The following is a 16,311-nucleotide window of genomic DNA, read 5'->3' as shown; positions in this document are numbered from 1 at the left end:
CTTGTCAACCTGCAGAGAAAAGATCCAGCCATTAGTAAAGTCATCAAGCTGCTGGCAGCTGACTCACGTCCACCAGCCGATACTAAGTCTGAGTCTCACGATGTTCTCTTATTTTTAAGGGAGTGGAAACGTCTTGACCTCCAAAATGACTTACTGTACCGGAAACGCCAGTTGGGGCCAGAGACCTTGTTGCAGTTAGTCCTTCCTGATTCCTTACGCCCTACAGTTATGCTTAATCTTCATGACAACATGGGGCATTTAGGGGTCGAACGCACACTGGAACTCATTCGGTCACGTTTCTACTGGCCAAAAATGGCAGTTGATGTCGAAAAGAAAGTGAAAGCTTGCGAGAGATGTGTCCGTAGAAAAGCCCTGCCAGACAAGGCTGCTCCTCTGGTAAATATTAAAACTTCCAGGCCCATGGAGCTAGTCTGCATGGACTTCCTCTCAATAGAACCAGACAGTAAAAACACTAAAGATGTCCTAGTGATCACGGATCATTTTACAAAGTATGCTGTGTCCATTCCAACCAAAGACCAGAAAGCCACCACCGTTGCAAAGAACTTATGGGAGAACTTCTTAGTTCATTATGGCTTTCCAGAGCGACTTCATAGCGACCAAGGGAGAGACTTTGAATCGCGTACAATCAAAGAACTGTGCTCTCTGCTCGGTATCCGCAAAGTCCGAACAAGTCCTTATCATCCTCGTGGCAACCCTGTTGAGCGATACAATCGCACATTACTCAGTATGCTTGGTACCTTGAAAGACACCGAGAAACATCACTGGCGTGACTTCGTAAAACCACTTACTCACGCTTATAACTGTACAAAAAATGATGTAACAGGCTATTCTCCTTATGAGTTAATGTTTGGTAGACAGCCTCGCTTGCCCATTGATATTGCCTTTGGCCTGCCACAGCCAAACAAGCCACAGTTGACTCACTCTCAATACGTCAAGCAGTTGAAAAGCTACCTCGAACAGAGCTACGAAATAGCCATCAAAAACTCCCAGAAAGTAGCAGACAAAAACAAGAAACGGTTTGACAAAATCATCCGTGAATCCACACTACATGTGGGAGACAGAGTCTTGGTTCGAAATCTCCGCCTGAGAGAGAAGCACAAATTAGCGGACAAATGGGAGCAAACAGTGTATATTGTTACCAAACAAATGGAAAACTTACCAGTATACACTGTAAAACCAGAAAACGGAGATGGACCCAACAGAACGCTCCACAGAGATCTGTTACTTCCCTGTGGATTTCTCTCACCAACAGAGCATGAACCCGAGCGAGTCACAAAAACTAACAGACCACGCACAAGACAAAGTTCAGCTTTGGAAGTTGACTCCGACCAAACACTTGAGGAAGAGGAAGATGAGTTTTCTTACCCTGAACCTCCACAAGTGAAAAACAGACATTTTTACCAAGTATGCGCCATACCGCCAACCCAAGGATTCAAACAAAACAAAGATCCTGTAAATGATAACGAACAACCTAACACATTACCGGACATGACAGACTTACCTGAAAAGGAAACTGAGAACGAAACTGAAACATACTTACCTGAAGGCGAAATTGGAAGTTCAACTGACACCAACTTACCTGAAATGGACCGTGAAACAGACCTACCTCAGACAGAACGTGAAAGTGAAGCAAACGTATCACCAAGTGAAAGTGACACAAGCCTACAAAATAACACACCAAGTGAGTCTGAAACAGACACTCGAAAAGACAAAAATGTTTTGTCGACCAGTTTGTCAGATTCACCGTTGTCAGAGAACTCAACTCATCAACTTTCACCTGAAAGACAAGTTGAAAACGATGATGAACCTGAAACCTTGCAAACAGAAACACAGATCAGAAGATCTGAAAGAATTCGCCAACCATCCCAAAGACTCACTTATCCTCAGCTAGGTAACCCACTAGTAACAGTGGTTAAATCACTCTTTCAAGGATTGAACAAAGCTTTCATCGACTCCCTTGCTCATGATGTTACCTATTCCACCAGAGCCATGCACGGGGACGTGCATGAGATTTAAGAGGGGAGGATGTAACCCAGTGAGTTTACACGACTCAGTAATGCACTACAACATGTTATTGTTAATTGGGATTTATCATTACTCTGTTAATCACTGAGTTGATCAAAAATAAATCAATAATAAAAGATAAATACTATAAATATAAGAATAAAACCCAAAGAGTATATTTAACACCCCTACTGGTTAGGAAGGAACAAGCCCCGCCTTCCCCTGCTCTGTACCGTCACCTGCTCAGACACAGAGAGAGACGGAGGTGCACGAGACCATCACTGATTTTCACCGCCAAGCTTTTCACTGGAAAATAACTATTAACTTGATAAACTGAGCAAATATCCATACCGGAGATCTGCATGGACCTTGGAGAAACGGACCTGATTTATTGTGAACATTTCGGACCTTGAAACCATCGCGGTGAGTCAGAAGCTGTTAAGCTAACCTTGAAGCTAAAAAGCTAACAAGAAGTTAACAGGGAATATAATGGCCCGATTTCAATGTTGTAGATCTGCGCGGGAGCGGATGAAGTGGACAAGATCCTCTCTGAGAGTTGAACAAGATCCTCTCTGAGAGTTGAACATTAGAAGTGTGCTGGTGAGTTAAACTGGGACTGGGCGAATCAGGCTAATTGAAAAGCTAACTAGCCTAATGCTCATAGCTGTAGCTGACCACGTTTTCACTGTGGGAGAACACACGGGGTTTCTCACTGAGTTCAGCCATTTTGAGCACTCAGCTTGTGTGCTGATGATGTTCTAGTATTACTTGTTGAATATTAAATGCACTAAAATTAGATGATGGAATAAGTTAATGTTGATCTTAAAGGTCATGAATCTACTTTATTTTGTTACATTTGATGCTCGAGCGGCACTGGATAGATGTCAGTGTGTATTCTTACTGTGCTGATACGTTACCACATACTGTAAAACTACAGCCTGTGGGTTTTTGTATATTCTTTTGGTAATTTTATTCTGTACATTGAGTGTAAATAATATATTGCTTCATTGCTATGCAGTGTAAAGCAATGCTCCTGTAATTCAGTTAAAGGGCAATACTGTAAAAAAATAATCTACCATAGTTTATGGTTTATTTCTGATTTCTGATAGAAATGTGCACCTTGACGATAGAATAAGCTGATTGTGATTTAAAGATTGCATTCATGATTAAGATGCACTGTATAGACTATAGTTAGAAATTAGAATTAATGTTTTGTGCTTGTTTTGTTATAGCACTTACATTATTTACATATGGCCATGTATATCATTAGAGTGTGAACTGAATTAGTAATAGTCCTGTTGTTTACAGGCTAGGTTTTTTTATGGGATCGTGAGACCTGGATCTCTTCCTGACGAGGAAGATGGCGAGCCTTTCCCTTTGAACCGAACCGAACCACAGCCATTCTGAGTTGGCCCAGAAGGGCAGGTTGCTCTTCTCTCACGAACAATTGCAACAGTGCGGTAGGACGAAATCGCACCAATCACAAACTTTTGACCTGTTGGATTTGACTTGACTGAACACTGACTATTAAGCCGGCAAGACTGACATATCTGAGCTCAGATAGGATTCTGACTGTTATTATTATTGCTGTCACTGTATTTTATTTTATGTTTTCATTCCTGTTCATAAAATGCTGTTAAATTGTTGCTAAATAGTTTAATACAATTCATAGCAACTTTACCTGTGGCTCCAGTCATTCTTCTCCACGCAACTCCCTTTATCCCTCCTGCGAATCTAGCTATTGGCCCATTCTCTCCATCTTACTTTAATTTCCCCTACCCTATCCTGTACTTGGCTACATTTGCACAGAAATGTACAACAATTCTGGCAATCTCTACAAAGATTCTATTTTAAATTCGTAAACTCCTCCGAATGCAGCAGACAAATGCGTCCTCCTTTTCACCTATTTTTTTTTTTAATTATTGAACTTTATTAAGAAACAGTATACAGAACATGTATACAACCAGAACAAAATTAACATATGCCAGGGGGTGTAATACAAAGAATTACATTCACTTTTCACCGAATTTGAAGGATGGGTCCGGTGTGTGCTTCGTGGCCCATATCCCAGAATTCAAAGTGCGGCCCAGCCAAACTCCAGTTTCCGGTAATGGCGGCCGTTAATAAGTTTTAAAATGACCGTTATTAATCTTTCTGGGTCACAAAATTTTTTTAAACACATTTCAGGGGAGAACGTGGGTGTATAAACTTGAAATATCTTCTCGGTTTATCAAGATATCGCATATTTGCAAAAGTGCTTCGACGTTTTCCTTGATGTCTGTTACCCACCAGCTCGATAGGTAGCCGAGAGCTCAAGGGTCACTAAAGCCGCCAAGAACGGCACAACTCGCGGCATATTATTTTCAGATCACCGCGGACTTTAGCTACTCAGGCTAAACTTAATATATAAAACACTTAGACAACCTAAAAATGTTAATGTTTGGCTTTTTTCAGTGTTTCATTTGTTCGTGAGTAAAACGGTTTGGCTGAGATTAAAGTTATTAGATTAAATTCGATAAAATAAAACTTTATTAATCCCCCGGGTGGGTTCCACATTGGTTTTACAGCGCTTAATCAACGTCACACAGAAAACTGATTAAACAGAAGTGCGAGATGGTCGAGAATTTACTCCAGTGTCGTCTTATATTTTAGATAGAAAGGAGCAGACGGACGAGCTTATTACACTCCACCGAGACAGCGGTGACGCTAATCAGAAGGCTAGACCGTCCAATTTCCCCAGCCGTTCTGAGAACCCGGCCCACGTAGACCACGAAGCCCGAGTCCTCGGGAGGATGCAGCCCATGAATTTGGACACGATTTGAAATTTCAAAACATATGTGCACTTAACGAGTTATGTTTAATGAACCTGAACATATTTACAAGAATTAACATTAAAGGCCTGCATATACGACCTCGGTTTTTCAACAAGTTACTCGCCTTTTGAACCGCGGTGTTTAATGCTTTGTTGTTTATACGTACTTTGTCTTGTTGCATGTGCATGATGTCGTCGTGTGGGACCTCTCTTGACCGCAAGAAATGTTCTAAATCCTCCTCCATGTCCGCACCGTATGGAGCCCCGTACCGTAGCACCGCACCCTTCAACTGAAACGCTATCAAAAAGGAGCGGGATCTTTTGCGAGATCTCGCAATACTTATTGCGAGCGCTCGCAATACTTTGGCGAGATCTCGCCAAAGTATTGCGAGATCTCGCAAAAGTCCGTCTTAATTTTTTTTTCTCCCATGTCCCCTGGGGGGCTCCGTAGGATTCTGCTAATTATCTAAGTAGCTGAAAAACTGATAGCTGATCAGTTTCACTTATTTAAACAGCGATTGTACTTTTTAACACCAAAAATGGAGTTTAGTCTTCAAGCCAATCATTCCATTCTTTGATCATTTTTACAGAAAAGGTAAAAGCATTTGAAACTGTTATGACACTGTATATTGTTCTCCAAAACAGATAATGGTAATTTTTCCTCTGTGTATTTCAGCAAACTGTATATGGTTCAGGAGCTCAAAAAATAACTTCAACCATATTTAAGTGCGTACCCACAGGTGTTCCTCAAGGTTCAATCCTAGGTCCTCTTGTTTTCTTTGTATATTAATGAGTTTCCATCTGCTTGCTCTGGAGCTAATATGTGTATGCAGATGATGTAATAGTGAAACTGCTGCTAAACAAGCGTTACGTCTGAATCATTCTCCTTTTCATTTAAATGCATCTAAGACAGCGTGCATCTTTTACCAAATCAAGTGGAAAAACCAAAATCAGGATGTTCTGAGTCAAATGTTTAGATATCAACTCTTAAACTTTAAGTCCCAAATAAAAAAAAAAAAAAAGATTTGTAATATAGTTTAATATTGACAACTTAAATATATATGAAATACGTTCATACAGCTTAAGTTACATACATTTTGTCCTCCATATTATTTTAGTATTATTTTGTTCAGCTCAGTTCCTTTACTCTTCATATAATAGATGCATTAAAAACCCATATCATGAGTTTAGTGCATTTATCAAATACATGAATTTGCATCTTTAATTAAATCAATGAAACAATATAGCTCCTCATTGATTTAGTTCATTACCACCAGGATAAAAAGAGACCAAATTACACATTTGAATAGAGAGGGCTGTATTATTCCTTTAAAGGATGTCTGGTCTTAATGCATTTTCTGTAAAGGCTGTGCAACAGTGGAAGATCACACCCATTAGTTTCAAAGATCAGAACACATTTTCAATGAAAACTGAAGACTGTTGAATGATAATGTCAGTACTGAGCTAAGTTTTACTTTAGCCAGTATGTCCCTTCTCCTTATATAAAATTGATGCGTTCTGATTCTAGTGTTCTTTCAAGACCCAAACTGGGACTACAGCTGAAAATTAGCTCATGGCCAACTCTGGTGCATTTTCAACTAATTTTATTAACATTTCCCAGTTTTAAAATTAAATGTGTAAACTTATTTACATTGAAACAGGAATCTCACCCCTTTGGCCCACTTAAGATCAGAATGTGCTTTCTTTGCACAGTTAAGCCTCAGACATGTCTATAGACTGGTCAGCAACCCCTTTAAAGCGTGAAATGCTTTAAACTTTATTCCAAATTCTAGTTTGCGTTCCCTAGGTGGTCACAGTTGTCCCTAGCGACCTGTCATGGTTCACCATTTGTAGCTTCATAGTCCTAGAGACCAAAGTTACAATTACTGAAGTAAAATGAAAACAAAGCACAGGAAGAACAGTTTCAATAATCTTTATTTCATAAAAAAGTCAAATCGGCTTATCAGATTAAAGAAAGTAGAAACCAATAATAATCGTTAGCTGGCGAGGCATTTTACAGGGGGGCGTGTCTTCTGACAAACTGACCGGAGTGACCTCGACAGGCAGTACAAGTTTACCCAAAAAGTCAAGAAGGCGAAGTTTAAGACCGAACAGGAGCCAAAACAATGAGCCGAGTCAATTTTAAAAAGAAAAAATAAAGAGGGGGAGAAAGAAAAGACTTTGGCTGTAGTCGCATGAAGATGAACCTCAGACTTATGAGCAGCAGCCACTGAAAATCAAACACGTTTTCATAATCCAAATTACATCAAAATGACCAAAGAAGGGAAGAGAAGGGGAGAATTTGTCATTTTCTGCTCCCACTGCCCTCCATACTGCGAGTTAAGGACCCGTTTTATTTGGACAAACTAAGCGTTTGGTAGTGGTGGAGGATTGTTTGCATTTGTGGATAAATAAACCGTAACAGGATGTAGAAGGAGGGAAAAGGGCAAAGACATTCTACTGCTCCTGCTCCTACTTTTTAAAAGAAAAACAAAAGAAAAACAAAGCTCGTCTGGCAATTGAGGTTTTAGTCCGCCTCCTCTTCCTCCGATTCCGACTCTGCCGAGAGAAAACACAAGAGGACGAATCAGTCAAGACGCTGATCACTTTACAACATCTTGTGAATGAGTAAAACGATGATTTGATTGTGATTGTCTTTAAAGTATTTAAGACCTCCTTTTTCTCATGACTGTACAGTCATTTAAAGACTGAGACCTTTCCCAACTACCTGGTTGCCTCCAGCACCCTGTGCATGTGAAGAACTCGCCACTAAAAACCAAACAACATGCAGTCATCCTTTGCTCCAGTGAATACATCAGGACTAAACGCTGATCTGGTTTCAGAGGATTTCAAACAAGAAAAATACTCACTCTCCCAGGATTAGAGACTGTTTGTGACGCCTGGCAACCATCAGTCACTAGAGAAACTTTTATTCTGGCCAGTTTGTTAGTGCTGGGTAAAAATCAGTAACAAAAAGGCTGCATGGAAACCCCTTGATTGGTGACAATTTGTCTCAATTGCACAGACAAAACCTGCAAACTAGGAGCAACTGAGACAAAATACTTGCAAACCACTCGCCAAGTGGGTGTGAAACTTTTGACATAAGCCAGAATTGGAGAAATTGAACTTGTACCTCAACTCTGCAAATATATTGCAAAAAAGAAGCAACCGATGACTTTAGAGGAACTTTTTTGGACTTATTTCAAGTTTCCCTGCCACTCAGGAATAGTTTGCATCTTCCAAGCAAAGTACTTGTAACCAGGTTTTTGGTTCAGCCCCCTCTTGTGATCAATTTCGCCAAACAACAGCTCGTTTGGAAATGAACATTTTCCCTGGTGATTGTCGTTTGCAAGATTGCCACTTACTCTAGGGCCATTTATAGAGGCATTTTGCATTATACTTTGGCTAAAGCTACAGCTTCGAGTTTTATAACAAACATCCTGATACACTAGCACAGATGGCCAGCCAGATTATTATAATAATTATTATATCGCGCTTTTCAATGCCACTATTCATTCATTCTCTCACTCACACTGGTGGAGGCAAGCTACGGTTGTAGCCACAGCTGGTGCTCGACTTCCCATTACATGGCCACACCACAGAGCATTTGTGGTGCTTCAACCAGTTGTGGACCGATCGAGCTCTGTTACCTGACATGCCAGCATCAATTACCATGTGGGTAGTAGTCATGTGACTGTAAAACATCTCAAGCATTTCATATTGACCTGTGATTGAGTCAGCTAACAAGCTAAAACAAAGCTTTAGCAAATTCATATATAGACTCCTTCGTTGTCATAAATACACTCAGGTACATGTCTATACATGCCTTTAATCATACAACGTGACAGGTGCATGTCTAACTGGCCTGTTCAATGCAGAGCTCCTTTAACCTTTTAGTGGCCTTTCAGGTTTTGAGCATATGCCATCAGCTCTGAACACAGCTCCTCAAAACACACAAAACCCAGGAAGTGCAGGTTATTTCTCCATCTTTACCTTCCTCAGCATTCTTCAGCCACTCCACAAATTTTTTCATCTGCTCGAGGAAAACGCTCTTCCCCTTGGCAAGGTGGGCTTCAGTGTACCACTTCAGTATGGCCTCTTCACTCAATACATCCGCTGAAAGAGAAAACAGGACTGTGAGGAGGGCGGGCACATTAAACTTCCACCAGGAGAGCCTGAAACCTTTGTAAAGATTCAAAGAAACAATTTACTGATGCTTGGTGAGAGTTTCTCTATTAAAAACAATCTGGACTTCTGGGGGAAATCTAAGACCAATCAAAGCTGAAGCTGTGCCAAGCCAGACTTTCTAGTGTTTGGGTAGCAAAAAAAAAAAAAAAAAAGACACCAAGCACATTCAAGAAACAGCTTTTTAAAGTCAGGAAATGGGAAAAATGACCTTTCATAAACCTAAAAGACGACAAGACAAGCTGTCACAGCCAAGCTTTTTCCTCCTGCTGTAGCACCAACCTTTATAGAGGAGCACCACGATCTTCTGAAAGGCCTTCATGAAGTGGATGTTGTCGTAGCAGTACTCCTGGATCTTCAGCAGCAGGCTGAGCTCAGACAGACCCTGGGAGGTGAAGGCTTTCAGCAGAGGGCTGTATTGCTGTGGAGAAAGAAGCCGCTAAATTAGAGCATGTAAAGCTGCAGGGAGCAATACTGTGGTACACGTGGAGCCGTTTCCTTTCACCAACCAACAGTCTGGGACAGATTGATTGATGTACACGAGCTTTAACAGCTTCTCATGCAGCTTTGTGATTTTCTTCCTTAAAAGTTTTCAGGTCGGTCAAACAGACCAATCACATTTATCCATCTAACTCTGAGTTTCAATAGCAACCAAGATACTTGTAGACTTCCTGTTGGGTTTAGAAGGCACAAAGATGCCTTTTCAACTTGGGATATTACACGAGGCCACTGAATTTCATGCAAGCAGATTAAAATCAAGTGCTGGGGCTCCTTTATTGAAATACTGTAGGTGGCGCCATAGACCCAATAAATACTACAAAACCTGCCTCTTGACTTTAAAATGCCAGCCTTCCAAAATGGGGTTTAGGGCATGTTTCCACTGAGATACATGTGTAACATCCCAAGATGGACAAAATGAATCAAATTTCACAGGTTAGTTTTGTAGGTGATGCTATTGAGGTGTTTTGCACCCCCACATGTGTTAGCCCCATAATAAAGTCTTCATTAGTCTTGAAGTTCATGGGTTTGAGGATGTTTAGACACTTGAAAAGAGAACATTTACTGGCAATAATAAATAGACGCTGTAATTTGGGGATTTATTGCAGTGAGATTGTTGCTACTGCTGGACTAGAGGCACAATGAACTAAACGGGAGGCTTTTATTTTGCAAATCTGCCACCAACTTGAAAATCCTGTTCAATTCAAATATTCCAAGGCTTTTACTTTGACGTAAGACATAGCTGTGGTTGCGGGATAAGCCTTCAGCCGTAGAGTCGCGTTTCCTGCACAGGTTCATTAATTAATAATGATGAATTAATCCCTTTAAGCGCTTTAACCACAGCTGTGCTCCTCGGCCCTGCTGCGTACCTTCAAGTGTTTGATGGCTTGTTCGGTCACGAGCTCTTCCTTCTTGTTCCATTCCACGGAGCTCATCACACTAGTCCAGATGATGCTGATCATGGCCTGCTCAGAGAGGTTGGCCTTCTTCATCTCCTCCCTAGTGAAGGCGATAATCTGAAGGAGGGAAGGCAGCGAGGTTAATCACACACGTCAGTCACTAATGAAGCACACATCTGTTTCTGTGCTTTTTCATTCAGAGAAACTGAGTGGCGCAAAAACAGAAGTGTTAAAAACCTGTTGTTCAGAGCTCAGTGTATATCTTTTATGATAAATTAGGCATTTAAATAAGTCAGCCTGTGGCCTCACCTCCTTCAGAGGGTCACCTCGGGACATCTGCTCCTGGAGCTCCTTCTGCAGCTCCTTGCGGGCGCCGATGGATTGCTGGTTGCGGGCGAAGTCAGACAGCTCCTTCAGCCCGGCGTCGGTGAAGTACTTCGAAAAATGCTCGCAGCTCCGTTTGTTGGCCGGAAAGAGTTCCTGAGGAGGAGAAGGATGTTCACACACCAGTGAGACACTGGCAGCAGGAATGGGTCGACACGTGGCCCCTGACTTGTGTTTTTGCTTACCATCAGCCTGTTGTCCATGCCAACTTTGCGAAGACTGCCAGCAACAGAGTTGATGTCCTTCTCGTTGATCCATGACTTGAACAGCTTGACAGCGAAGGCTGCAGAAACACCTGGACAGAGATGACACAGGTCAGAGCTTCTTCTGAACACAAAACCAACTCCTTTTTTAAATTAATTTGACTGCCCTAATTAATGTTAAGCTTCCCAGGGAAGCTGTTGCACACAAGAACCACAGAAAGTGTCAGTGTTGCAGGACGAAACCACCAAACTGCTGCTGTCACTGATACCCGACCAGCTTTCTGACCGTTTCTGAGCCATGCATCTCTGCAAACCCAGACTTAAGACGTTTGTCCTTACCTTCTTTGACGAGGTTCTCGTTGAAGAGACTGTTCAGGATGGAGGCTGATATGCTGCCGTTGGCCAGCAGGATGCCGGTCAGCATGGCGAGCTTGTTGCGCTCAGACTCCGTAAACCCCTTTAGAAACAGCAGTAACTACAAAGAGAACGCAGACAAGTTTAATGCATGTTTAAGCTTGAAAAACAAAAACTGTGGGCATACTTACATCCCTAGAGATGTTAAAACTCCCTTCCACTAAAGAAATTTCTTTCCAGACATGTTGAGAATAACCTTTTAAGCAAATCAAATCCAGGGTTACCACACATTAAAAGTTTGTATTTTGAGCTTCTGTGGACGGTCAAGAGTTTTAAAATGTTTGTATCAGCAATAAACTAGTGTAACTTCATGGGGCTGCTGTGACACCACGCCTGGGATCACTGCAATGCCCTTAACATCATTGAAAAGTGCACAGTTGTTTCCAAATCCCATTAGATTTTATCAATTGTGCAAACCGTTCAAGAGTTGCGATAAAAAGGCCCAACTTATCCCCAGCAACAGGTGGGTCGTTTCCCACAGAGCTGCTCGCATTTGCGGAAATGTAAGGGCACGTGAAGAAAAAGCACCTCCTGTGGTGTGAAAGAAAACAACGCACACCATGCAGCAATTAATTTCTTATCCCATCAGTGGACATCAGCTCCATCTTTGACTGCAGTCTTTGTGCTTATGGCACCAGTTTTCTACAGCAGGACTTAAACTCCATGTATGGTGTCACACACCCATCCTACGCTTCCTAGTACTGTGCTTACAAGCATAAAATAAGCACCACATAATGATCCAGCGGCACAAAGTCCTTGACTACACTGACAGACCCGACAGCCAAGCAGTCGTTCCCATTTCAGCTCTTTGAAGTGGTGCACTGCAACGCAAATTCAGGCTTGTGGATGTCACTCAGACACGAGCAGACAAAGTATAATCAAGGCCCAACCCCCCAATTACTGGCAGTCAAAAACACCTCAAACAGCCCGACCACTTAAAGGTATGATCTGGTGCTGCAGTTGTACTTTCAAAGATCATGGCTGCTGAAACTGCTAGCATCCAAGATGGTGCAGCTGGGAGTTTGTCCAACCACAGGAACAGAGGTTCATGAGAGCTGACCAACTACAAGGGCCGCAACAGCAGCGAACAGACTGCTCTAAAGTTGGAGCACATTAAAAGAACAGGGGTAGCAGAGGCTCAGCCTTCAAAATAAGAGCATGAAAAATATCAGTTAATCAATTTTGACTTTAGTCTTGTTTAGTCAGCTTGTGGGAAACTCAAAAGTCCGCAATTAAAACTTTTAACACCAATGAAATTTTATTTTTAGATTAAGAAATTCAGAAACTTTTAAAACATCTACAGTACATTATGTACTTCGTCTGCTGCATAGTGCCTTGCTTTGGGGGAAAAAAGTTTGTTATCTTGAAAACAAACGAAGGGAACTGCAATCAACAGCTGGCAGCCTCTGCCTCAAACCGTTCCAACCAGCTAAGCCCAGTTTGAACTTATCCCCTTATCAGGATCCAGTTATTGCTCACCTTCTTGATCTCCTCTTCGAAACCCTTCTCCAGGTACTTGTAACGCCTGATCAGCTTGTTAAAAACCTGTTTATGAGTCAAAGAGAAGAAACGGCCTGTGAGCATTACCTGCTTGTCACGCGTGCTTCATTTTTAAAACGCATTCATTAACAGGGACCGACCTGAGCATATGCTTGCATTGTCTCCAGGTCTTCTTGTGCCGTGAAGAGGCAGTACTCTGTGCGGGTCATGTCATCAGAGAGAGTCCCTCCTGGGGCTGCAGACACACATAAAAAGGTAAATATATACATGTATTACACACATTTCTGCACACGAGTGACGACAAAACATGTCGCAACTCACCCAGCATCCCGCCAGCCACCAGGATGTCAAAGAGTGTCTCTGCATAGCGGCGGTAGTCAAGCTTGGCGCCAGAGGCATCGAGGAACTTTGCGACCGCTTCCAAATCAGTGCCAGTTTGATTCAAGCCTTGTACGATACTTTCTTGAAACTGAGTAGGGTCAAATCTCTCCTTTTCATCTGTGGGAAGACAACGACACACAAACGTTGATTCAGAAATGAAAGCAGAGTGTGGAACAGCAGGGCTGGGGATCAGTGGATCCAGGAATCAGCACTCACCTCTTTTCCTCGTTTTGAAACGCTGGCCTGTTAGCGTTGGCTTTTGCTGCTTTTGATTATTCATAAAAGACACCCTGAAAGAGACGAGAACACACAGAGTTAATGTTTAGCTGCACAGGCAACTCATCAACGGGCCCTGTAATTATGTTTTCTCCTCCCAGCACCTGGGCGTAAGCCGGGTTATCCACACGTCCTGTAACAATGGGCTGTGTAGAATGACTTTAGAGTCTGCTGGTAATTCAAAAAGCTGGTGGCACCGACCGGAGATGAAAAGTTTTTATTGTAAGAACTTAGTTTCAGTTTGTTTTCAATCAGTTTACTCTCTGGGAGTTTCCAGAGTTGGCTTATTCTTTTCAGTTTAGTTTTAACTTAAAACCTGTTCAGTTTCAGTCAGGCTTTTATTTCTCTCACTTTAAAGAGAGGATAAATTTCAAAAGTAATCATGAATATTTGAAGGACGCTGCGAGTCATACAGGAAGGCTCATGGAGTTAAATTATTATCAAAATGGTATTTTTGGAAATGCATTAGTTCCTATTTAACTAAAACACATTCCCCCTTTCATTTTAACAGGGTGTAAAAACCCTTAAAAGGTACAAACAATGAAAAGGCCCGACTCTTTGCCCGCGATGAGGTTCATTGTGAAAGTAACCAAAGTGTTATCACAGGACGAAATGTTCCCTTGCTATAGCAGTCAAAACAAAAAAAGTGCACACTCAGCAAAAAAAGAAAAACAAACCTAGTAGTGAAGCAACAATTTCTTCATTTTAATTTACTTAAATGTTTTAAAGTCTGAGTTCTTCAGCAACAAACCACAAAGGCCACAAATCATGCTTGTTAACCATGTCTTACTTCCAGACAATGATAAAAGTAACCACATTGTTCCTTTAATTCATGGATCAGTGTTGAAAAAGCAACACGGTGATAACAGTAACGATGAATAACACCCAGTTTTGATCTTTTTTTGAGCCACAAACACACAGTAGCCTTTACACACTAATAACCCACTGGTTTAGAATAATAATAATAATAATAATAATTCTGGGACATTTCAGCCAGCAGCATCTGTACATCCCTGAGAGAAACTGCAGTACTACACTGGCTGAAATGTTCCTTCACTGTGTGGGAATCAGTCAAACTGAGTTGATAGAGATAAGTAGAAAAAAGAGTGCAAATTAGGGAAGGGAAAAAAAGACCAGCTTCCAAGACTTCAGCTCAACATTTAGTCCCATCAGCTGACAAAACAGGGCAGTAAATGTCATCTTATTAACAGATAACAGCCAAGGGGCTGATATTTCTTGACGCTTTTCCCTTTCATGTCCAATTTCCCCCCTCCATTTCTACCAAAGAGTGTATACATGTTTGAGTATTTAAACCCATGACACCCCTTTTCTTTGCAGTGATGGCTTCATTTCCCTCCTAAATCCCAAACTCTCTTCTATCCAGGCTCAGGGTCCGTCAACAGCTGGATTAATGTCAAGGAAACTCACTGTGTAAGTTATTTTGCTGTAACTGAGACGTTCACGTGCCTCTTAAGATTAAACCAAGTAACGTGTATATCTGTAACCACTGCCTTCACAAACACAGAGAACGTTAGAAAGTATTTAACTCTAAGAGATGCGCATTTATCAGTTTTAAATGGCAGTGTAGTTAACCACTATCCGCGAGCATGCAGTTGTTTAGTTTTAGCTGTTCTGACTTCATTTATCTTACTCCAAGGAAAGCCTCCTTAATCTATTAAAAACAGCCTGACATAATACAGATTTAGTTCAAAGTAAATTAAATCCAGCACGGCTGCTTTTCCTCCCCCCGGGCTTTGACTAGCTACTCACACAAAGGTGAAGGAGTACTCGGCAGACAAAAGACAATCTGCGGGGCTATAAAGGTGGATGCTGGGAGGTGGAAATAACCAGATGTATCAGCACGACACTGCTTAATTCAATCACAGTACACAGGTGTGACCTCAACGCGAGCACGTTCCACGGATATTTCCCACGGATAGCTTTCCGCTCGCGAGCAATGAGGGATTTTCTGAGCAGCTGGCTAACTGTGGATTAGCACAGGCTAACTCGAGGCCTCGCCATGCGCCGAGCAAGGTAGCCGGGCCCGCTAGCACGCTAACCACGTTTGATTACCGTTCAGCCTCGGCTCACGCACGCAAGAAAATTCACCGCATCAGCACCTCATCGACTATAAAACACAACCACCTGTCGAGCTGTCATGAAAAAAAAACCCCATCCATAACAACAACAAAGCAGAGCCGCAATCTGCTCTGTAATGGAGCTAATGCTAAGTTAAAATTCGCCCTCCGGCGGCGCCCATGATGGCAACATTCCCAGGCCGAACAAAACCCAAAAAGCAAAATTTCCTGCCTTCAAACAGGCCACATCAGTACACGCAAGGAGAGGGCGGCGTGGGAACCGAGGCGAGGAGCCGGAAAATGAGAGTACTCACCGAAATTAATGCAGATAAAAAACGGTTGTGAAGCCGAGGAATGGAAGCAAAGTGTCGAGTATCTGAGCGGCCCAAACAAAAAGACCTTCCCGTCAGGACTTCCGCAGGCTCCGCCCGCTGCGCATGCGCTTTTTAAAGGGGATTTCCTTTGAACAAAAACGTTTAATTTACTGATACAGAAAGCTTTTTCTTTGTTTGTTTGTTTTGAAATACATTACAGTATATTTATGTAGCTAACCCTTGCGTGGTCTTCCTGTTTTTGTTACTCAGCCAGTGTTAAGTTATTGTGTTATTAAATCAGTGCATCAATAACAATGTATGTAAAAATACATAACAGATGTT

At 41.9% G+C, this 16,311-nt stretch overlaps 1 protein-coding gene across 1 annotated transcript; it reads right to left on the bottom strand.

Moving 5' to 3' along the window:
* Positions 1–6,754: 6,754 nt before the first annotated feature.
* Positions 6,755–16,110, bottom strand: bzw1a (basic leucine zipper and W2 domains 1a). The gene is made up of 12 exons (XM_085399456.1): positions 15,970–16,110; positions 13,518–13,591; positions 13,242–13,418; positions 13,061–13,155; positions 12,900–12,965; positions 11,346–11,481; positions 10,989–11,098; positions 10,729–10,899; positions 10,390–10,536; positions 9,305–9,443; positions 8,831–8,953; positions 6,755–7,396 (listed from the first exon to the last, which is right to left on the bottom strand). The coding sequence occupies exons 2-12, from the start codon at positions 13,579–13,581 to the stop codon at positions 7,365–7,367; spliced, it is 1,260 nt and encodes a 419-aa protein (XP_085255582.1). The 5' UTR covers positions 13,582–13,591; positions 15,970–16,110; the 3' UTR covers positions 6,755–7,364.
* Between the last annotated feature and the right edge of the window lie 201 nt (positions 16,111–16,311).

This window comes from Rhamphochromis longiceps, linkage group LG23, assembly GCF_057381845.1.
Source record: "Rhamphochromis longiceps isolate RC_006_pf linkage group LG23, R_longiceps_female_GT1.1, whole genome shotgun sequence".
Lineage (NCBI taxonomy): Eukaryota > Metazoa > Chordata > Actinopteri > Cichliformes > Cichlidae > Rhamphochromis > Rhamphochromis longiceps.
Note: the sequence above shows the minus strand (reverse complement) of the source record. Positions and strands in the feature narration are given on the sequence as shown.